This window comes from Liolophura sinensis, chromosome 3, assembly GCF_032854445.1.
Source record: "Liolophura sinensis isolate JHLJ2023 chromosome 3, CUHK_Ljap_v2, whole genome shotgun sequence".
Taxonomy (NCBI): domain Eukaryota; kingdom Metazoa; phylum Mollusca; class Polyplacophora; order Chitonida; family Chitonidae; genus Liolophura; species Liolophura sinensis.
The window spans coordinates 3,845,474-3,867,889 of record NC_088297.1 but is presented as its reverse complement, the minus strand read 5'-3'; the positions used below and the strand labels follow the sequence as shown (position 1 = coordinate 3,867,889).

The 22,416-nt window shown below is 41.5% G+C and overlaps 2 protein-coding genes across 2 annotated transcripts; one reads left to right on the top strand and one right to left on the bottom strand.

Annotated features, from left to right (window-relative positions):
- The first annotated feature begins 8,251 nt into the window (after window positions 1-8,251).
- On the top strand, window positions 8,252-15,789 carry LOC135463993 (solute carrier organic anion transporter family member 2A1-like). The gene is made up of 9 exons (XM_064741466.1): window positions 8,252-8,963; window positions 9,477-9,563; window positions 10,535-10,768; window positions 11,207-11,371; window positions 11,859-12,048; window positions 12,717-12,861; window positions 13,175-13,326; window positions 14,283-14,347; window positions 15,126-15,789. Exons 1-9 carry the CDS (start codon window positions 8,252-8,254, stop codon window positions 15,395-15,397), a joined length of 2,022 nt encoding a protein of 673 aa, XP_064597536.1. The 3' UTR covers window positions 15,398-15,789.
- Window positions 15,790-17,730: 1,941 nt separating this feature from the next.
- Window positions 17,731-20,328, bottom strand: LOC135463992 (transcription factor Adf-1-like). Its single transcript, XM_064741464.1, has 2 exons — window positions 20,032-20,328; window positions 17,731-18,464 (listed from the first exon to the last, which is right to left on the bottom strand). The coding sequence occupies exons 1-2, from the start codon at window positions 20,183-20,185 to the stop codon at window positions 17,731-17,733; spliced, it is 888 nt and encodes a 295-aa protein (XP_064597534.1). The 5' UTR covers window positions 20,186-20,328.
- Window positions 20,329-22,416: the final 2,088 nt, after the last annotated feature.

Below are 22,416 nucleotides of genomic sequence, written 5' to 3'. Positions count from 1 at the left end.
CCAACATGCAGTTCTATCAACATCACGAATTGGAACTATCAATACTGAAAGACAGCATATTATCACAAGACATAATTATACAGTATCTCGAAAAAGCACAGTAATATCGCGAGAAAGCAGGCCAATGTCACGAGGCAACACTACCAATATGAAGAGGTACATCTAGCACTATTAATATCACGAGGCAACACTATCAATATAAAAAGGTATATGTAGCACTATCAATGTCACGAGGTAACACTATCAATATGAAGAAGGTACATCTAGCACTATTAATATCATGAGGCAACACTATCAGTATAAAAAGGTACATGTAGCAATCAATGTCAAGAAGCAACACTATCAGTATGAAAAGGTGCATGTAGAGCTATCAATATCACGAGACAACACTATCAATATGAAGAGGTACATCTATCACTATTAATATCACGAGGCAACACTATCAATATCAGGAGGCAACAGTATCAATATGAAAAGGAATACCACGAGGCAACACTGTCAATATGAAAAGGTAAATGTAGCACTATCAATATCACCGGAACAACACTATCAACATGAAAAAGTGTATGTACCACTATTAATATCACAAGGCAACACTATCAACATTAAAAAGGTACGTGTAGTTCCAGCAACATCACCCGACAACACTATCAACATGCAAAGGTAAATGTAGCACTATCAATATCACGAGACAACAATTTTCAACATGAAAAAGTATATGTACCACTATTAATATCACCAGGCAACAGTATCAACATAAAAATATGCATGTAGCACTATCAATATCACGAGGCAGCACTGTCAACATGAAAAAGTATATGTAGCACTATCAGTATACGAGGCAACAGTATCAATATGATGAGGTACATGTAGCACTACCAATATCATCAGGCAACACTATCAATATGAAAAGGTAAATGTAGCACTGTCAATATCACAAGACAACACTATCCACATGAAAAGGTACATGTAGCTCCAGCAATATCATGAGACAACACTACCAATATGAAGAGGTACGTGTAGCACTGTCAATATCACGAGACAACACTACCAATATGAAGAGTTGCATGTAGCACTATAAATATCATGACATGACTTAAGTGAAGTTTTCACAAAGGTGTCGTGATGATACCTAATGAACTCGGCGTCAGCGAGCAGTGACTGGGTGAAGCATCGTGTCTGATGTATTCAACATGGCATCTCAGTTCGGGTGCACTATAAATATGTCGGCATTGAGAGTGCCCCTCTGTAAAGCGCCACCGTCGTGATACGATGGATATACTGTTGATCCTTAGGTAAAACCTCGGACAATAAAGTATTCTAGACATACCCAGCCTACGTTTTGCCATATTTATTTAATAAAGGCCGACAGATCGTTAGCAATATGTTAATTTCCATTTACGAAATGCTGTGTTTCCGTGGCCGATGTGTTTAGCGTGGCCCAATATGAAATATTGTGAAATATTCTTGAGTATGACGTGAAACTCCAATTTTTCGTCAAAATTTACGACCTGCTAAAAGCACAAATATTGTTTTCTTATAGATGTAGGAGCCTTCATTGCCTATAGTAGGACGTCGCACAATCTTCACCGCTTGTCATATATGCCACCTTTTTCAAAATAATGCTTGAACTGTTTATATACAGAATGAACTGTTTATATACAGAATGAACTGTTTTTGTATTGTGGGCGATTTGTAATGGACAGGGGCATAGTATTAGCGTGCTAGCGCAGCACAATTGCCCAGGGGCTTCTCACCAATGCGATCACTGTGAGTTCAAGTCCAGCTCAAGTTCAGGTATGAATAGTCTGTCAGCGGATGACCGTGGGTTCTTCTGGGTTCTGCCCTCCCCCCCCCCCACCCCCCCCGTTATGGACGGGTTGAGCACATGGGTGTCTGATTGTATTTCACAGTTGCATTTTGTTGTTGTTTTCTTCTTTTTCATCTTCTCATAATAGTTTTGGCCATTTATATAACTGTTCTGCACATTTCTCTGTAAATATGAAATCATTGACAGGTTTGTTTAACAATCATTCCTCGAGATGGACACTCGAGATTTTTCCAGTTGTATGACGGCGGTGAGGCATATAGGTGGAGGATACGGGCGTGACCCGGGGTGAGCCATAAACCGCCTTTCGCCAGGTACCTGAAAACCCTACTGTCTTACAGCTCCAGTCGAGTCGAAAAGAGCTGGATTCGAACACGCGAGCTTTAACCGTCTTATATCGGTACAGAGGGGCCACCGTGGCACAGCACAGTAGCTCAGGAACCTCTCACCAATCAGGTCGCTTTGAGTTCTCTGGTTGTACGGAGGACGATCTACCAGGCAGCAAGCCGCGGTCTAGGTTACCGCTGGCTGCCGTAGTAGCCAAGAGAAATATTGGTATCGGCGTAAAACACCAAATAAATACGCATGGGCATTTAGACTTGTCTGCTATATATACAAAGACATAATCGTGATATGACCGAAAATAACAAACAAACAAACGAACAATATCGGCACTGGCATCATGGGGAACCCGGGACGAATGCTTGTTGACAATAATCAGATCGTTAGCAATATATTTCATATTCAATAGGGCGACATACAACCTCCGCGAGTAGAAACATTTGTGGTATACCGCGTTGTGTTTTTGTGGCACAGGTGAAGTCAAATGTTGACTCTGGCAACTGCTGGATATGATTTGTGATTTTGCTACAGTATTTATTATCGTACACTACGTGTATATAAAAATATACAAGGTAGGTACATATTTCCTTTCATATGCTAAGTATACGTAGTTCATAGACGTGGTATCAATATCCATTCATTATACCGCGAACCTTGGAGAAATATTTGTTTTATGTCTATGTAGTATAGGTATAGCTAGATCTGATATCTGTTTCATCCTTCCCAGCTTAGCTTCCACATTATTTCTGAAAGCTAAGCTGGGAACATGGCCAACCGATCTCAGAGCTAATTTATATGTGACAGAAAATAATATTTACTACAGGAAATAAATATTTATTTTAATTTTTATTTTAGAACATTATATGATAATTAGAAGTCTTAATATAAGTATATAATCACAATAAATACATTATATAAAATCATGCCGGCCGTACGTGGGAAGGTCTGCAGCAACCTGTGGATGGTCGTGGGTTTCGCCGTGCGCAAGAATATTTCACTTATACGACAACGGCCAGCATTAAGGTGGGAGGGAACCGGGCAGATCCCGGGGAAAACCCACGACCATCCGCAGATTGCTGACAGATCTTCGAACGTACGGCCGGAGAGGCAGCCAGCATGAGCAGGACTTCAACTCACAGCGACCGCATTGGATAGAGGCTCCTGGGTCATTACGCTGCGCTAGCGCGCTAATCAACTGAGCCACGGAGGCATACAGATTATATTGAACTAACTGGGTATTATGACGAACAGGACACAGTACTATATGTTATAATAACAGAGTATATTCTAGCTTTACTCAAACAACAATATCTTTTTAGTGTATTTGGCTTAGGCCTATGTATTTTAGTACGTATTTTTGAAGACTGGCGTTTAAAGAACCTTTCACTTGTTTTTACAGTGGTTATGTTTGGCTGGTAACGGAAACCGAGGTTTTCGTCGAAATAAACCACCGCCCATAGCCAGATACCAGACAAACCTCATGACCTAAAGTAGCAGCCATGGCTGCGATAACGAGCTTGTAACACGCTACGCCATTGGTCAAAAGCCAAGCTTTTTTGAAATATCTAGGAGACAAAATCGGATCTGTTTAATTGTCGTTTCAAATACAGACCTTTTGATCCCAAGATGTGAAATGCAGGTATCTCCTGATCTCAACCCGACCACTGTTAAGTCGTCCAATTAAATTCTAATTGTTTGAGTATATTGGGACGTGACATCGTGTCATTTCTTGATTTCACTTCACTCAGTTGTACTTTGAAACGACAACTGTAAATGGTTTTGTCACCTAATATAAAATACTAAAAATAATGGTTCATTTGAACAGAAAATCCGTTTTCTGATTAATGTTGTTCTTTATTTAACAGAATAACAGTCTGCTACAATAACAGATTACGTTCTAGCATCACTCTAACAATAGTTCTTTCTGTTAAATTTCACAAATTATTCATGCTATTCCTAAATATCTAGTAAGCGATATGTACAAGTCAGAACTTTGATGTTTACCACTGAATGTTTCACTGATGAGGTCGACCAGGTTTATAAATGGGGAAACCTAAGGAAACCACTGATTTCCGGCAGGTACCTGACACACCTCGTGACTTAAATCTGCAATCGACATGAGCGAATAGGGGATAGGTGGTTGGAATGGGCTTTATAAAGAAGCCTTGGTATCCCAAGGTTTCGCAAGGCTAAAGGCAAAGACAATAAAACCAGAGCATCTATAGATACATGTAGATGGCAATTTAAATTGTCACACGCAATCGGTGAAATATGTCCTCTTGTCAATTTTCCTCAAGTAATTATTCTACCTCTTCATGTAAATACCTGAACAGTTGCAAATGACACACCTCTTAGCACCGTGACTTAAGCAGAATTTAGTAGACGTCATTGATCTAGTATAACTCAAAACGTTGTGGTGTCATCACATTTAATAGGCAAGAACATGGAGACGAGGCCAAAGAAACCAGGAAATGTTTAAAATTCCCCACAGAAGTAGTCAAAGTAGTGTTCAAGCTGTTACACAGCTTTGAACCAACGTACTATGCATGCTTATAGTAAAAAAAATGGAAAGCAATTGCGCACATCTCCTCTCCGGCCGTAAGTGGGAAGGTCTGCAGCAACCTGCGGGTGGTCGTGTGTTTCCCCCGGGTTCTACCCGGTTTCCTCCCACCATAATGCAGGCCAGCGTCGTATAAGTGAAATATTCTTGAGTACGGCGTAAAATGCAAATCAAATAAATAATTAAATATTGTGTCCAACACTGTTTATAACAATTGTACTGATTTGCGCAGTAAGACATACAACCGAAAACACACTTGAAAGTTTTACAACATGTAATATCCACAAAGAACTTTTCATTTATTGTTCTTTTTGTAGTTTCACATAGCACCTTGACCCTTGACCTTGCATGTGGCATGATTGTGTTCCTCCAACACCTCTTCGCTACCACGACACACGCACACACACACACGTACGCAGACACCCCGTCACCATCACCCATCCTCGTCCAAACAAATCCTCGTGCTGACACCTACGATTGATATGTAACAAAAACGCATTGAATCAAATTTATTACGCAAGCCGTTGCAAAACAAATGTTTAGATTTACCTTGTGGGAGTGGATGGTACATAGTCACAATTGTTACCTCAGATCTGCGCGCTTCCTTGTAGCTGCTGGGCCTCACGCTGGCTCTGTCGCCTGAGGCCCCGCCCTCTCTACAGATGACGGACATGGCCTCCACCAGTAAGGACGCGTGTTCGCATTCAGCCAGATGTCAGCTATATAGTACGACGCCAAACTCCCAATCCGACGTATGAATGCATGCATATCTGTTGGCTTAAAGATAGCGATATTAAACTTGAGGCATTTTCACGGATTATTTGGCCAAATTGTGAAGTATTAATTAAGCCAAAAACAAGCTAGCCCAAACCTACAGGGCCGCGAGTTTTGAAGTAAAACAGCCGGCCCCGATAGCCCACTTGGTAGAGTGTCCCCTTCGGGGGGCTGTAGATCCAGGGTCAATCCTGGGTCGAGTCACACGTAAGACTTTAAAAGAGGAAGTTGCATTAAGGGGATAGTGAACGAATGGTTGACCCGTATCAATATAATGGTTCGGGCTGGGCGCCTCACTTGCCTTCGCTAAGTCGTCTCATTGAAGCAGCCCTGGATAAAAATGCAGTGCAAATCCGTTCTGTAACACGGAGGCACATGTCATGCACTCTAAAGACTCCTACTGCGTCACATAACTGAAAAATTGTTAAGTATGACGTTTAACCCCAAACACTCACTCACTCACGCACTCACGCACTCACTCACTCAAACTAGAACTTATCCGAGTTGTCATCTTGGTACCCGTACATGTATGTTTTCTCCAACCGCTTTAAAATGGCATTCACTCATTATATCCTTGAAATATAAGACTTGAATTACGACTAAAAGTAAACATTTAGCAAACAGAAACAACACAAGCTAAACAAACTTACTTAAATTCCTTGAAAAACTACTCACAGCAAACCCCCCAAGAAAAGTCGTCATCACTAGACAGAACTGAACAGCATCCAATAATACTTGCAAAATATTGTCTTAAAACTTTCTTGAATATATTTAAAAGTATCTGAATCGACATTTAATTGCTAATATGGAGTGTTCACACATGTGTCCAGCAAGGTAAGGTATAGCAAACCTTTAGTGTAAAACAGAGCTCCACAAACAAATAGGCAGTTCGTTGATTTGAACTCGTAACTTTCTTTGTGGGAGGTCAAGACAGATCTCGAATCTAGCAATTTACAATATACCGCCACACGATGTGTTTTTTCCCGTTAAATTCGAACACTATCATATGAAATCATGATAGATTTTATGAGGGACCACTTTTACAACAGTCCATAAACACGTTTTTCGTAAGTTTCCTCGTAAGTCACTTGGCTTTGTGCCATAACCAGTAGACCATGTCGTTTAAGAACGAGAAATATGACTTACTAAGTTTTGGCTTACTAAGCTCTTGCATGACGTGGCAGTAGTAATATCATTTTTATGTTTTGTCTGTGACCTGGATTTTTTTTTTATCAAATATTATGATTTGTTATTTTACCACATCTGGGTTTTAGTTGTACCGAATTTTTCGAATTGATTGTATTAGTTGACTTTTCCCTCCCTCACCTGACTTCTGCTACCACCGAGGCGCCTGGGACAAGATAACACAAGCAACAACAACAATACCAAACTGCCAAACACAGATTTGGGACTCGGTGTCACTACATCTGTCGCCATATTTGTTTTACTGCCATCAAAGGCTGGGCGGTCCGCTTGCAAGGGTTCTCCGCCGAGTATATTAGTATACTGCTCCCGTGCAGTTCTTCAGAAGCGACACTCGACTTCACAGCGGCACAGTCGCACCAATACTGATACCGTCCAAAAAAGACTGAAGTGATACACATTTGACTACAGAAAAAAAACGCCCAGGTTTAAACACCTGATCTATTTTGGACATCAGATTCTTCATTAGACTTGGGCGGGATTTTGGACACTTCCTGTAACCAGTCTGTATTCTCTGACGTCGTCGGGATATCAAACCAAGATTATATTAAATCTGAGATAGCAGAATCAGTCCGAGAAATGTACAGGTAAGATCTGAATGACAGGGAATTGCTTTTGCTAGCATTTCTCTTCAAAGAATACTAAGAGAAACTCTAAGAATTTCTATTGTTGAAAATACCTAGCATAAAGTTTCACACAGATTCTGAAATCTTAAATTAGTCTAATTCTGACATATTAAATATATCGAATATTTTATACAATTTATTCAAAAGGAATAGCATAGAATTTCAACGATAATTCTAGGCCTCAAAGAAGTAGTCAAAAATTTTCCGTATCTGTCTTTAATTTTATCCCTTCTTCCATAAAGAAGAGCATGATGGACTTTCCCCGCCCTGAGTGACGAACATGTAATTCGAGTTCAAACATTATATCTTTTCATTCATCCTTCATCAAACTGATTGTTCTTTTTTTATATGAGGTATATTGAAGAATATTTTAGTTATGCGCCAGCGGTTAGCTTTCCCTTACGCCAACTCCACGCGCGTTTGGGGAAACTGTGGCTCTGTTAGAAATAGGATGTTAATAAAGGCTGCCAAACCGATTTAAAGTGAAGTAGGAAAAGCTGGTAACAATCTCTAAATTTTTTAGACAATGATCGTTGGTTTTCCCTGAGCTCTGCCCGGTTTCCTCCCACCATAATACTGGTCGTTGTCGTACAAGTGAAATATTCTTGAGTAAAGCGTAAAGCACAAATCAAATAAATAAATAGATTTTTTGGACAAAGCGCAAAAAAACTTCAAAAGGAGTATAGAAGTCAATGACAAAAAACTCTTGACCTAATGTGGTTAATAAAAGAGTTATGACGAAGAATGAAAAGCATTGACCATATTAACACAAGCTCTTGTATTTGCCACTAAAAGCGAGATACATGTGGCCTATCTGAAAGAAAAGGTGACAAAACATATGCTCCATCAACTAATTGCATTTTTTAAAATTTTTTTTCCAGGCCTTAATTCGCTTTGATCGATAGATTACGAAAAAACATGGACAGCAAAATGGAGCCGGTCAAAACCACTGACGATTCGGAGAGGATGGTAAATTCGACAGAGGACACCTACGAAGATGACCCCGTGGACACCAGATGTGGAATTGGGGGATGCAAGCCAAGATGGCTGCAGAAATTTGCAACTGTCCAAGGTTTTGTCGGATTCGGTGCTTTGTCCAACCTGGTCACGTTTTCGCTGCGGATGTATCTGATTTCGCAAGTCACTACGTTGGAGAAACGTTTCGGTTTCAGCAGTTCCCAGACTGGTTTCATTCTGAGCTCGTCTCAAGTCTCGTTTGTCATCTGCATCCTGTTTTTCTCACATTATGGGCGTCATTCTAACATCCCTAAAATTCTTTCCGTGACGGCGTCCATTGTCGGTCTCACCGGATTACTTTTTAGCTCCGCTCAGTTCCTACCCATGGAAAAGCAGAGCGTCATGGCGGTGCAGAACCAGAGCCTTCAGTCGAAGGCCGCAAATGTTTCCAGTGGAACTTGCGAATTTGCCACTAAGTTTGACTCTGGCGTGAATATGAAATCTACTTGCGATGCACAGGCTGATGAAAGCTCGTACACTAGTACAGTTGCCATGGCGATATTTCTGATCGCCATGTTAATTCAAGGGGCAGTAACCGCACCGCGTGCTCCGCTGGGTGGCACTTACTTGGACGATAACAACCCCGTTCCAGTAAACAGTGGAAAATATGTCGGTAAGTATTTGTTTGACGAAAGGTATATAAACAGAGGTTAGAGTAGACCGAGGCCTATTTACGCAAATGACGTTGTATGCGTTATGATGTCAAAAAAGTGACTTTTACGAGCGAAAGATTCGGAAATAGATCTACGAAATTTTGTGAAAGTGGAGCCTTCAAACCAGATTGCTTGTAACATTTCGTCTAATTAGTGCATTGTTAATTATATGGTGTACAGGAAGTTCATCATTCACTGGCTCTGAAAATTAAGGGTTTACAAGTCTGTCAAACTCTTATGATCATTAATTAATTATCACAGAATATATAAACGTCTTGATTTCAGAAGATTTTTATTCCACTTGGATTAAAATCGCGTCAAAAATTCACCAAACGATGTGTAAAAACTTGCCTCACTTGTCCTTAAGTTTGCCAACAACATGTGTTGTACTCAAATTTATAGCGGGGGGGGGGGGGGGGGTGGCGATGTCCTTTTTGGTGAACACTTTCTTACATCAATCCCTTGTCTTTCAGGCATAATGATGGGGATCCTCACTTTAGCTCCTGTCTTATCATTCGGCATGGGTGCCATCTCCAGCGGTATTTTCCATACCCTCGAACGTGAGTATTCGGGCCTTCACTCTGGATTGGTTTTATTCAGTTTTATTTATTTATTTATTTATTCGATTGGTGTTTTACGCCGTAATCAAGAATATTTCATCTATACGACGGCGGCCAGCATTATGGTGGGAGGAAACCGGGCAGAACCTGGGGGAAAACCCACGTCCATCCGCAGGTTGCTGGAAGACTTTCCCACGTACGCCCGGAGAGGAAGCCAGCATGGGCTAGACTCGAACTCACAGCGACCGCATTGGTGAGAGGCTCCTTGGTCATTACGCTGCGTTAGCGAGCTAACCAACTGAGCCGCGGAGGCCACCGGTTTTATTCAAATCATATTAATTAATACACTTGTTGTGACAATTTAAACTGCGGAGCTCAGTCATCCATCTGGATAAACCCTCCACCCATACAATTACCCTTCCAGCAAGCCGTTCAACCATCTTTCCATCCACCCATCCAACCATCTTTCCATCCACCCAATCGACTACCAGTTCATTCATCCCCTGTTCATCCACCCATTCAACCAGCCGTTAATCCATCTAGTCACCAATTTATTCACCCACCTACCATTGAACCGTCAATCACTTTTTACTTATCTGCAATTTGACAAGCTACATCCATTCATCCACTCATCTATCTAACCATCTGTTCATTCATCCATCTATTCATCCACACCATCTGTTCATCCACCCATCTATTGAGCCATCTGTTCATCCATCCATCTATCCATCCACACCATCTGTTCATCCATTCGTCTATCCATCTATTCATGGAATTTGACTAGCTGAATCAGTCTGTCCATTATACTGTCCATCTATTCATGTATTCATCCATACATTCGTCCACCTATTCAATCCATGCAAAAACTGACCAAAGAACCAATTCTTACTTACGTCATATAACCGTTAAAAATGGGTAATCAATCGATAAATCAATCAATCAATCAATCAATGCTTGTTCACGTGTTTCAGCGACGGAACTGGGCCCCCGTGACCCCAGATGGATCGGGGCCTGGTGGCTAGGCTTTATCGTGCTCGGGATTCTCTCCATCATCACTGCATCTTTCGTCTACTGTTTCCCACAAAAGCTGAAAACACACATCGTCAAGAAGAAAGAGGAGCGACTGGGCGAGGAAAGGAAGAAAGAGGGTGCAAAGTCTGAGAAACCACAGGGCTGGGTGGAGAGCGTGAAAAACAATCTTAAAGGTTTGCAAGGATACAAAATCTTTCTATTTTCGCAAATTGTTAATTGGTGGTAAACACATTTACACGAACAGTTAGAATAAAACCATAACGCAGGTAAGTTGACAAGAGGTCGTATTTCACACCGTAACGTGGGAACATTTACACAATTAATAATAGTTCAGAGGGGATGGAGGGAGGGGGTAGAAGGGTGAGGGAATGCTTGCAGAGCCTTATCAATGCCTTATATTACAGAGCCAATGAAGTTACATATTTTTCAAAAAGGAAGTTAACTTAAATTTTGTGGTATATTTCAATTCGTTTCTGTTGAAAGCAGTCCTTTAAGTCCACATAGCTAATTGGCGTGAGCAATTTGAATGGTCGGTACTCCAAGCCACGGCACATTCAAACAAGTCTGTTATCACCTTTTACATGTTTTTCTTCCACCTTTTTCTCCAACAGGTCCGTTTTTTGGTGCATTCCGTCTTTTGAAGAAACCTGTTTTCTTGGCCGTCGCCTTGGGAGGCACGTTCAACACATGTGCATTCCTGGGCAGTGCCTCCTTCGCAACCAAGTACATCGAGACACAGTTTTATATTCCGGCTTACAAGACAAATCTTATGCTTGGTGAGTTGATGCTGAATGAAGTCGGTACCAGGCTATGTACAAGATGCCCGACGACAAGCCTATAATTTAGTGCTTGTGTACCACGTCACTGCTTTATGGGCACACGTACAAAAAAGTGTGATGATTCACTAGAAACGACAAAAAGACAGATAGCTTGGTACTCTTGTGTTTAGACAAGAGAACCTCAGCATTATAAGAAGAAAAAATATTTAAAAAACAAAAATTAATTTTAGTAAAGTTAAAAACTTTTTTTTCGTCAGTTTCTTCAGTGGTGTTCATTTAGGTTAGTTATCCAACCATTTTTGTTCATTTGAACGTCATAGATCGGAAAAATTGTCTGGTACGTGACAATATGCAGGCCGGAGCCGATTTGTCAACAGGGCCAATACATAAGGGAAAACCAGGCAATTTAATACGTTATACTTGTCACCTTATATAGGCCAATATCCATAATCACACGATTCTTTGAAATTTTCTATTACAACAGGCGGCATATCTCTACTAGGAAGCACTCTGGGACCTGTCTGCGGAGGTTTTGTGACGTCACGGTTTAAGTTGACCACGTCAGGGAATCTCCGCGTACTGCTTGTCGTGTCAGTCATTCTGACGGCCTTGTGTCCTGTCGCCATGTTCATCAACGGGAAACAAACGACCCTTGTCCGTAACGACCTGCCGGGGTAAGCTGATACGGAAAACGAAAAACTGGAAGTCTCAGTTCAGAGAGAGTAAAATACTAAGCCTGGTTTCACAGACTTGTTTTCACTGCTTAATCTAAAAACCTAAGAACTATCGTCATTATATAGTATTTGACATAAGTTTTTTTCCCGACAAACATAGGCAAAGAACTACTGACTTAAACACGTTACTGCTTTATGAAGTTTCGTGAAATCGGGAGCAGATTCTCTTGAAAATGTCAAAGGAGAAGATCCTGACAGTTCTAAACAGTTGTACCGCCGGACAAATTCTACCGCCCATGTTTTTCCATTAGAAATATATTCATCTAATATAAGAAACGTCATACATGTATATGCCTAGGGCGTCATGCCGGGAAGTAAAATAACTGTGTGAAAATTCAGTTAGAGCGTTTTGTTATGTGGTGTTCTTACCTCATGATAACTTTAATCAATATTAATAATAATTAATCAATAACTCAATCAAAACACCCGTAGGCCAAAATTCACCCATCAATCAGTTAATCAGTTCTTCAAACAGTAATTCCAAGAAGATGTTTCCATGAATATTATGTCGGTTCCTGTGAATTGTCATCTTTCGAAGATACGTAAAGAATCAATTAGTCAATCCATCAATCAATCAACCAATCAGTGTTGCTTCTCTGTTTACACAGGATGTCCGGACAATCAATCGCCTCCAACTCCAGTTGTGTGGGAAACTGCCTGTGCCTAAACGATGAATTCAGACCAGTGTGCGGTTCTGATGGGCTCACGTATTACTCCCCGTGTCATGCAGGATGTTTCTCGCGTGCCAACAGGGTACGTACATTTTACACGGATTTTTTGCCTTTTATTTCCTTTGTCTTGTGGCTGTCAGAATTTTGGGAAACATAGTGCTTTGGAACCACCATGGTTACGAAAGTGGCCTCTGCATGCATCCGTCTTAAATTCTTACTTCATATACCGTAATTTTCTTGGTTCTGTGGTAGTTTGTGTTCAACGTCGTTTTGGGAACTGATCTCGCGATAACTCATCGGGAACGCCTATTTTGGTTCACGGCTTCTATGCGAATGTCTGATTGGACGCCTAGATTGATATGCTATACAAAAATATTTGTTTCATTGATTCACAGACTTACTCTGACTGCGCATGCGCCAACGGAACAGCCACGGCGGGCTTCTGTGCCCCGGAGGATTCGAAGGTGTACGTGCTTCTGATGTACTTCACTCTGACGTCATTTGTCATCACGTTCACAGCCAGTCCCACCTTCATGATATTTGTCAGGTACGTCACGTGATTCGCAATCTTGCGTGAAAGGCCGTGACTGAATGAAGGGAAGCGCTACATTTTTGACTGGCTAACTTCTGACCTTCAAATACAAATATACATGTACTTGTCGAACGTACGTGGGAAGGTTTGTTAGCAACCTGCGGATGGGTTCGTGGGTCGTGGGTTTTCCCCGGGCTCTGCCCGGTTTCCTCCCACCATAATGCTGGCCGCCGTCGTATAAGTGAAATATTCTTGAGTACGGCGTAAAACACCAATCAAACAAATAAATAAATAAATAAATAAATAAATTCTTGTCGAACAGAATCATTGGGCTGAAAATGTGGGAAATACTTGCAGAGTTGTAAAGGTTTTATATGACGTCACAGCAGCAAATTGTGAATTCAACCGGTTAAATTATGTATTGCTTACTTGGGCCACTGAAGCAACCTGTTTGATACAACTTTCCTTTTCATTAAGATTCAGAAACAAATTTCGGCAAATTCACCGTAGGGGATGTGAACTATTTTGTCATACATTGGAACCGGCCCGGATAGCACAGTTGGTAGAGCGTCCGCTTCGGGACCGGTAGATCCAGGATCAATCCTTGATCGAGTCACACGTAAGACTTTAAAAAAGAGGAAGTTGTAACTTCCTCGCTTGGCGTTCAGCATGAAGGGGATAGTGCAACGACTGGTTGACCCGTATCAGTATAATGGCTCGGGCGGGGCGGCTTACTTACCTTCAGTAAGTCGTCTCAGTGAAGCAGCACTAAATAAAAGAGCGGTGGAAATCCGTCCTGTAACAAGGAGGCACATTACACGTACATGCACCCTAATGATTCCTTCGTCGTCATATGACTGAAAAATTGTTGAGTACGACGTTAAACCCCAAGCACTCACTCCCAAGCACTCACTCACTCACTCACTCGCTTGGGGTATATGACTCATTGGTTGTTTGTTTCCTTGTTATAGGAGTGTTTCGGAAAACGATAAGGCTTTAGCGCTGGGGCTTTCGGCTTTCATGTCCACACTTCTAGGTAAGTTTTACAATTCTGTACGACAGCACGGAAGTTAGAGACCACGTGATCTCCTTAGTAACTGACGGCTCGGTCGAAGAAAATTGCCATGTTATAGCATAGGGAAATGCATAGTTTTGAATCGTTGCGATAGTGTATTCGTTGGATTTTGTTTCCGCCCAAGCTGGATCGATCACGTGATTTTCTGAGCCAATAAATAAGATATGAATAAATTAAGGAGATCCAGGTTTAATGGACACATTGTAAATAAGCTAACTGCTTGGACTCGAGGCAGAAATAATTTTAAAGGAAGGACAACTCAGGCTAAATGTATACACATGTACGCATGATAAAGTATCCCACATGAAGTTCAAGAAGCAGAACATTTTGAGCGTGTCGCATAATCGAGATATAGCAGTACAAAGTAAGCAAAATAGCAAATATTGGGAAAACTGAAAGTATCACAATGTTATAAATTCTGATCAATCAGACGCGAGGTATTTCTATAACCCGAGAACGCAGCTGTTTCCTCTTACGTCACAGGAACCCTGGTGTGCCATTAACCATATGTGCGTGCGGTACAAGTCACGTGACATAGTGTTGCTTCACCCTGGCGCATTCCATAGCCTCGAAAGAATTTCAGATATAGAATTGATTTATTGAGTTACCGAGCAAATCAGACCGTTTGGGCCTCTCCCTAAACGCTAGGGTCCATTATTTGTTGTTTTTTTAAAGTGCCCCATTCATTGAGTTTGGAATAGTATGTGGTCTTCATGAGCCAATGTTGTCGTTGTTCCAGGTCACTTCCCCGGTCCAATACTCTACGGATACATCGTCGACACAAACTGCATTCTCTGGCAAGGAAGTTGCTCTGGTAGAGGCGCATGCGCTCTGTACAACCTAGCTGGTCTCCGGTTCAAAATATTCGGGACAAATATGGTGATGTTCGTATTCTCGGGAATCTGCGCGTTCCTCGCTTTGATGCATCATCAAAAGAAACTTCGGGAAAATCCACAAAAGGCCGAGTACAAAGCCGTGAACTTGGCACCAGACGCAGAACAACAATTGTGAAACTGAGAACCCTCCGATCAGGATCCAGAAACAATTAGAAAGCTAATCCACTGAGAGAAAAAATCTCAGCTAGACTCCATCCAGTTAGGCATTTTTCTCTTGTAGTCTTGTAAGGCCTTCAAGTACGACGTAAAACCCATGCGTACATACACAGACATAAGGTCTTTACTAGCTCATTCAGCTATACTGTCAACGTTCCTCTCGCCCATTCCGGTCGAACTCCGGACACTGGCGTCCCAGGTTCGAATCCAGCTCTCGATAATTCGTCCACGTCATTGTTTTGTAGGGTAGACTACCTAGTGAATTCAGGGTGGTGATGTACACAAAGCACTCTGGGGCTTTCTTTCTCCATCAATTGTATTATTAACACATGTTTTGGTAAAGTTAACAGAATATAGTCTGTCATAGCAAAAGATATTTCTTCCGATTTTTCATAATGAAGGGAAAAAACGATATACTCTTTTCACCTTTGCCATACACAAGTGTACATGGGTGGGTATATACTGTGTTATTTGTAACGGAATTCTTTCTCTGGGTGCACCGCGTAGTGCACTGTCGTTCAATGAGAACGATTCGGACAATTATTTTCATATCGTGAAGCTGCTTTTACATGTACAGTTTGGCCATCGTGTTCATAAATACTTTCAACATTGCATGCTTTTGCCGTCATTATTGGTGTCATCGCTTTTGTAACACTGAGTGCATGGTTTATTTGTGGTTTGTACTTTGTGCTCGTAAAATAAATCTAACCATATGACGAAAATGAGCATTCGTGTTTAGGCTAACTTTTTTATTTATCATCTAAATGCTAACTGAGCATTTCGATCACTATTGTGTCGGCGCTTATAGGTCTGTAGGTATGTGTGTCAGACACCGGGAACACTCCGTGATCACAAATTTGCTCCGGAGTCTTCTTGCGTCACGTGGCTCAGAATTAGCAGCGTTACCCACTCGGCCAACCGGAAATCTCCGAAGAGTTCCGTGCGCGCGCGCGCGTGTGTGTGTGTGTGCGTGTGGAGGAAGACACATCTCGAGGACACTAAAGAGATACACCAAAGTACATACTCAAATGTAGATGCTGTGGCAGGAGGCCGTTCGCTTGTATTTTCATTATATACTTGTTACCGTATGGAGCCTCACGCTGAACGTTTTCCATTTAACAGAACCACCACTCGTGCGCCTCTGGAATATCTCCACGTCGAATCTTTACATAGCGTCGAAGTTAAGGTCCGTTTATACAGAGCGCGAACGCGAACGCGGCCAAAGCGAACGCGAACGCGAACGCGACTTTTTAGCAGTTTGGCCGTTCAAATAGAGCGCGGAAAACCATCGACAGCTTTCCAGGCGGCTCGCCTTTTTCTTGTTGTGAGAGTTAAAATTTTGTCATTCTGGATCATGGCACAGGCAGAGTCAGACACGGAGGAGATCATAGCTCTGTATTTATACACAAAACAGCGTAGAAAGAGAAAGAGGCGTGTGTCCGTGCATGAAATTTTACAGAGAAGAAGTGAATATGGAGAGTACCACCACCTCGTCCAAGAACTGTATTTTCATCCTGCAAAATTTCAGCAATATTTTCGAATGACTGAGGAGCAATTTGACTACATTTTGGAATTAATTCGAGGCGACATTTGCAAACAAGATACTAACTGGAAGAAGGCCATCACCCCAAGAGAACGGCTGGCCATTTGTTTGAGGTAAGTAAAGTTTCAGTGTTTTCCCTATAATAAGTTAATTTTGGATCTGCAATGTTTATATTTCAGTGGGAAATACTGTAGCAGGACACGCACTGACAAGGATGGAAAAATAATTAAAAAAAGAAAAAAAACAAAAAAAACAACAAAAAACAAAACAAAACAAAAAAAAAACAAAACAAAAAAACAAAACCAAAAAAAACGTGTAAAATTATAATTAAAAGATTTTATTTATACAATGCATTCGTTAACTAAAACAATACTTGAATAGCATTTCAAACATTTATTATGTATGCTTGTGTTCAGTGCAGTAAATCTTTATAACAGGTTCGAGTGAAAAAGAAGCAGTAGTAAAAATAATCGTAATTATTGTATTATCGATTCAAATGCCCAAAATGAAAATAATTACAGTTTGTTCCATCGAATCTTGACTGAAACAGTTCAAAATGAAAACAATAACATTTCCTTTCCATCGCATCTTGATGAAAACAGTTCAAATGTTCAAAATTAGCATAAACACTGTTATGTGTTTCTCATTTTGTTTAGCAATATTTTCCTAAATCTAAATATTTCCTTGAAATTGTCATCTGCAATTTAAAATTATAATAACTCAAAGAAACAAAGATGCCCTTGTGGTCATCACGATCCCTGAGAGTCCAGAAACTGGGAGTACGACTGGAAGCCCTGAAAGGTTGATTCCAAGTTGCTTCTGACGGTGGGCTGGCTGCCCATTGGCTGCATGTCATGCGCAGGAGATGTCATGCATCGGGTGTAGGTCAAATTCGGAAGTTCACTCATGGGCTGCATATCAACTGGTGTCGACATTTCAGGGAAGCAGCACTGCATTTCCGCTTGATGTACGACGCTATGTATTTTAAACTTAACCTCGGTCCGTTTACGTGCAGGGAGCTTTCTGATTGTTCCGGCCATTGACAGAAGGAACAGATCCACATCATCTTGCTTTTCCTCTCTTTTCTCAGGAGTACGTGACTTCTTCTTCAAATAGTGACATAAGGTGGCGTCCAAATCATCCTGAGTGCGCCTTTGTTTTCGCTTGGACTGACTTGAGGAGGCAACACTGGTGCTCAGTGGTGTAACTGGTCGATCATGTCGTGGCTGGATGTCAGATATTTGACTTGCATCATCTTCTTCGTCAGAGAAGGTGTCTGGTGGCAATGGGTCCTCATCTGATCCCTCTGTCAAGTTGCTGCTGGTGGGTCTGTCACCCAAGTAGGGGGTTAGAAAGGACAGAGCTTTTGCGTACTTGTATTCCTTGACTGGTTTAGCTGCATCCCCGCTCTGGCATTTCAGCTTCCTTTTATATTTAGAAAAGCCATCACGCACATTCTTCCAACGAGTTTCCACTTCTTTACCTGAAACAGAAATGCAGATCTCTATTAATATCTTTTGTTTGCTTTCAGGTTCTTGACAACTGGGGATTCCTACCACACCATAGCATCGAGTTACCGTGTGGGGGTTGCGACAGTGGCAGCAATCGTACGTGAAGTATGCGAGTCGATTTGGAATCAACTACAACGAATTCATCTACCTCAGCCAACTCAAGAAATGTGGCGGCAAACTGAAAGGGGATTTCGTGAAAGATGGCAGTTCCCAAACTGCATAGGTGCTTTAGATGGAAAGCACGTATTGATTCAGGCGCCTCCCTGTTCAGGAAGTAAATACTTCAATTACAAAAAATCTTTCTCAATCGTTCTTCTGGCCCTCGTGGATTATCGGTATCGTTTTACATTTGTGGATATTGGTTCATACGGGTCAAACAGTGATTCTGGCGTTTTCAAAAACACTGCATTGTTTCGAAAGATGCAAAACAAAACGCTTGCCCTACCGGATGACAAACCATTAATCGTGGATGATCAACCCTGTCCTCATGTAATAGTAGGAGATGAAGCCTTCCCGCTCATGACCAATTTGATGCGCCCGTACCCAGGTTCTCATCTGAATGATGCAAGGCGGATTTATAATTACAGACTATCGCGAGCAAGGAGAATCTCTGAAAACACGTTTGGCATACTGGCAAATCGGTGGAGAATGTATCACAGAAAACTCTCTCTGTCACCTGAAAATGTGGAGTGTGCAGTGAAAGCAAGCATAGTTTTACATAACATGCTGTGTGGTGAACTGGAGGTCGGTGCACACGGGGCTGACGTGGAGGCCATGGAAACAGACATCCACGATGGTGTATTGAGGCCTTTCAGGCGAGAAGGCCATCGACCTAGGGATGCAGCCATTGAGGTGCGAGAACAGTTCAAAAACTATTTCGGTTCCCCAGCAGGAACAGTCACATGGCAAATGGAAGAATGCTTTGGACATGCCAATTAGGACATAGACATGCATCCACACATTCAGAGGACGTTTTAAACAAAGTGTGACAACAGTCAATTTCCCCAAAGAAGATAATATCATTCACAGCTCTGTCTAGACAATAACGAGAACAGACAGACAAACAGATTGCCTGTGTTTATTGTATTCCTGTGTATCAGATCTGTCAGTGTGAGACGCAGGCTTTATAATATCGTAATTCCTTCATATACAGGTACGTCTCATAAAATTAGAATATTATGAAAATGGTCAATATTTTTGTCAGTTGGTTCAGAAAGTATAAATCATACATTTTGAGGATTTATTACATAAAGTGTTAAATATTTCAAACAGTTGTTCTTGAAATTTTGCTAATTGGTAGGACATTGTCATTGAAATCAGAAAAAAATATTATCTAAAAAAATATTAAGCATTTCCATCATATTCTATTTTTTTTCGACGTACCTGTAGTTCTCTCAGAGCTAAAATGGTGTCATTATGATGACTGCTAACATGAAAGTTAAAACGTGTTTAATAATTGAATTGGTACATACAATTATGTTAGTTTCATACCATTGTTGACAGAGGCAAAATAAATTGAAATTAATTTCAATCACAGACCTGTCAGTCCAATTTTCTCTCCAATTGCCTTCCAAATATCTTTCTTTTTGACTGTCTCTTTGTAAGCTTTATCAGATTTGTCGAACAAAACCGTATTTTTTGCCACTTCTAAAATCATGACTTCCTTTTTATCCATCTTCTCGGCATCGGCCATACCCTACAAGCAACGTAGACTGGTTATGAGTAGCGTTTTCTTGGAAAAGCCATGCCTACAAGTTTCTATTTTTGGAAATGATGCAATGGGAGGTGGTACTTCCTGATTGGTTGATACAACCTGATAGCAAGAAATCCGCCGCGGCGTTCTGAAAAATTCGCTCTGGGGGCAATCTCGGCGGTCGTTCGCGCGAACAAATATTTGTTCGCTTTCGCGTTCGCACTCTATTTGAACGGTTCCATTATAAAATGACTATACCATTCCAGGACGAAAAACCGCGTTCGCGTTCGCGTTCACGTTCGCGCTCTGTATAAACGGACCTTAAGTGTCTACAAAACTACCTGGACGCAGACCCCCCATTACAACGTTCGTTTTTTGGGAGGGACGAATGTAATTCTGTGTATTTTAGGGTGTAAAGTCTTTTTTTTGCTGCCAGCCTGCCGTTTTTGGTGTACAGGTGCATGCTTGGTATCAAAATGGTGGAAATTGTCTAAGCTTTGGGCAGGTATGAGTTTTACTGATGAAAGTTTGAAATTCTGGGCGGTAGGACACAAGGAGATAGGTGTCATGAGGCTGCGAGCGACGTCCCCTTGGCGTTGCTCGGCACCCCTCCCAGCGGCCGGCATAGAAAGGTTCAGGTTTTGACGGTCAACCTTTGTCAATACTTTATTGGCTTCTTTCTCACAGGCTAGGGCAGATATGCACCAAAGCTTACTGGCCACGGAATGTTACAGCGATAGACGTTAACATTGCCGCTTGTGGAAAATTAATGGGGGTCTGTGGCCAATTAGACAGTGTTGTTAAACATATTGAAGTATATTTAAAGCGACTATGGAGTTTTAATTCGCTCGGGTTTAGCACAGGGAAAATGCTAAAGGTGAATAAGTTTTGTAAGACGGGTCGGAAATTGGAGGTCATGTGACCACCCTTTCGTGTTGAAAACAAAATGGTTGCCCAATGTTAAAGCATTGGGGAAAGGCCACTTTTTGCCACTTCGCTAGCGACCAGTAAGGCCTAGTTGTACAAAATAACATCACGAAAGCTCTGCAGAAATACTCAGGATATCTGGAAATTATACAAATCCAACGGATACAAGATCACTGACAGCGATTCAAAAATAGGCATTTTCCTATTCAATAAGGTTGGGGTGGCCGTTTGCTTCAGTCGCGCCGTTTGTTACTAAGGAGATCACGTGATCTCTAGCAGTCCACAATGTTTTCAGTGAGCTTCATTTACTACCAGTATGAAGTCGAAACCCAGGATATATAACTTAGTTTCCACAGCTCTCGAATAGGTTTTACTTATCTGCAGTCGTAAATTTCCTTCTGTAATCGCTTTAGACAGAATAAATCCACTATTTAGACGAGTGTTTCCCGTGCCGCCATCTTGTCTGCAACCGGACCTTTCATTAATCCCTGAAGAACTCCCATTGTAATTCTGTGGGTCAATACGACAAATTTTACATGTCGACGTAGAAAAGCATAGACAGTCTTTGTTGGCTGAACTTTGACAGATGTGAAGTATTCTGTGTCCAATTAAATTTTAAAGAAACTTTGTATAATTGTTGTACAGTTTTTACACCATGCTGATCTCAGGAGTGCATGACTGTCTACATCTGTGTTGTAACCAATGAGAAGCCTAGAATTTATGGTTAGCTCCACCTACATTGTCAGAAAAGTATAAATAAGACTGAATCCGTAGAAATGGTGAAGATGGTCTACAAGGAAGGTCTATAGGATGGATGGTCTCAGGAGTCTGAAGTGTTAATAATCAACAGAATAGATAGAAAATACAGCTAGTGATGTTAGTACAGTGATATAGATACAGCATGTATATGATTTAAAATAAATGCTGGTAACTGTTGACTACATTTTAGTGCGCATGGACCGCCGGTACTAGGCACCGCGCAGCAGATGTTTTAGTGCGCATGGACTGGCGGTACTAGGCACCGTGCAGCAGATGTTTTAGTGCAGATGGTATCGCCATACACCCGCAGGTTGCTGCTAGATCTTCCCACGTATGGCCGAAGAGGAAGCCAGCATGAGCTGGACTTGAACTCACATCGACCCCATTGGTGAGAGGTGCCTGGGTCATTGCGCCCTCGACGACTCCGTGGTGGAAGCCAGCACGAGGCCCCGATAGGTTTTATGGCAACCGTTCATGTATATGTCTAAAAGCAACAACATATACGTCCCTTAGTACCCTGACTTAATCAGAATAAGGCATAAAAC

Bases quoted from the DNA above. Each gene is read 5' to 3' on its own strand.
- LOC135463993 (XM_064741466.1), top strand. From the start codon at position 8,252: ATGGACAGCAAAATGGAGCCGGTCAAAACCACTGACGATTCGGAGAGG. The intron at 11,372-11,858 runs GTGAGTTGATGC...CTATTACAACAG, and splicing joins CAAGACAAATCTTATGCTTG to GCGGCATATCTCTACTAGGA. The intron at 12,049-12,716 runs GTAAGCTGATAC...CTGTTTACACAG, and splicing joins GTCCGTAACGACCTGCCGGG to GATGTCCGGACAATCAATCG.
- LOC135463992 (XM_064741464.1), bottom strand. From the start codon at position 20,185: ATGGCCGATGCCGAGAAGATGGATAAAAAGGAAGTCATGATTTTAGAA. The intron at 18,465-20,031 runs GTCTGTGATTGA...TTTCTGTTTCAG, and splicing joins AGAGAAAATTGGACTGACAG to GTAAAGAAGTGGAAACTCGT.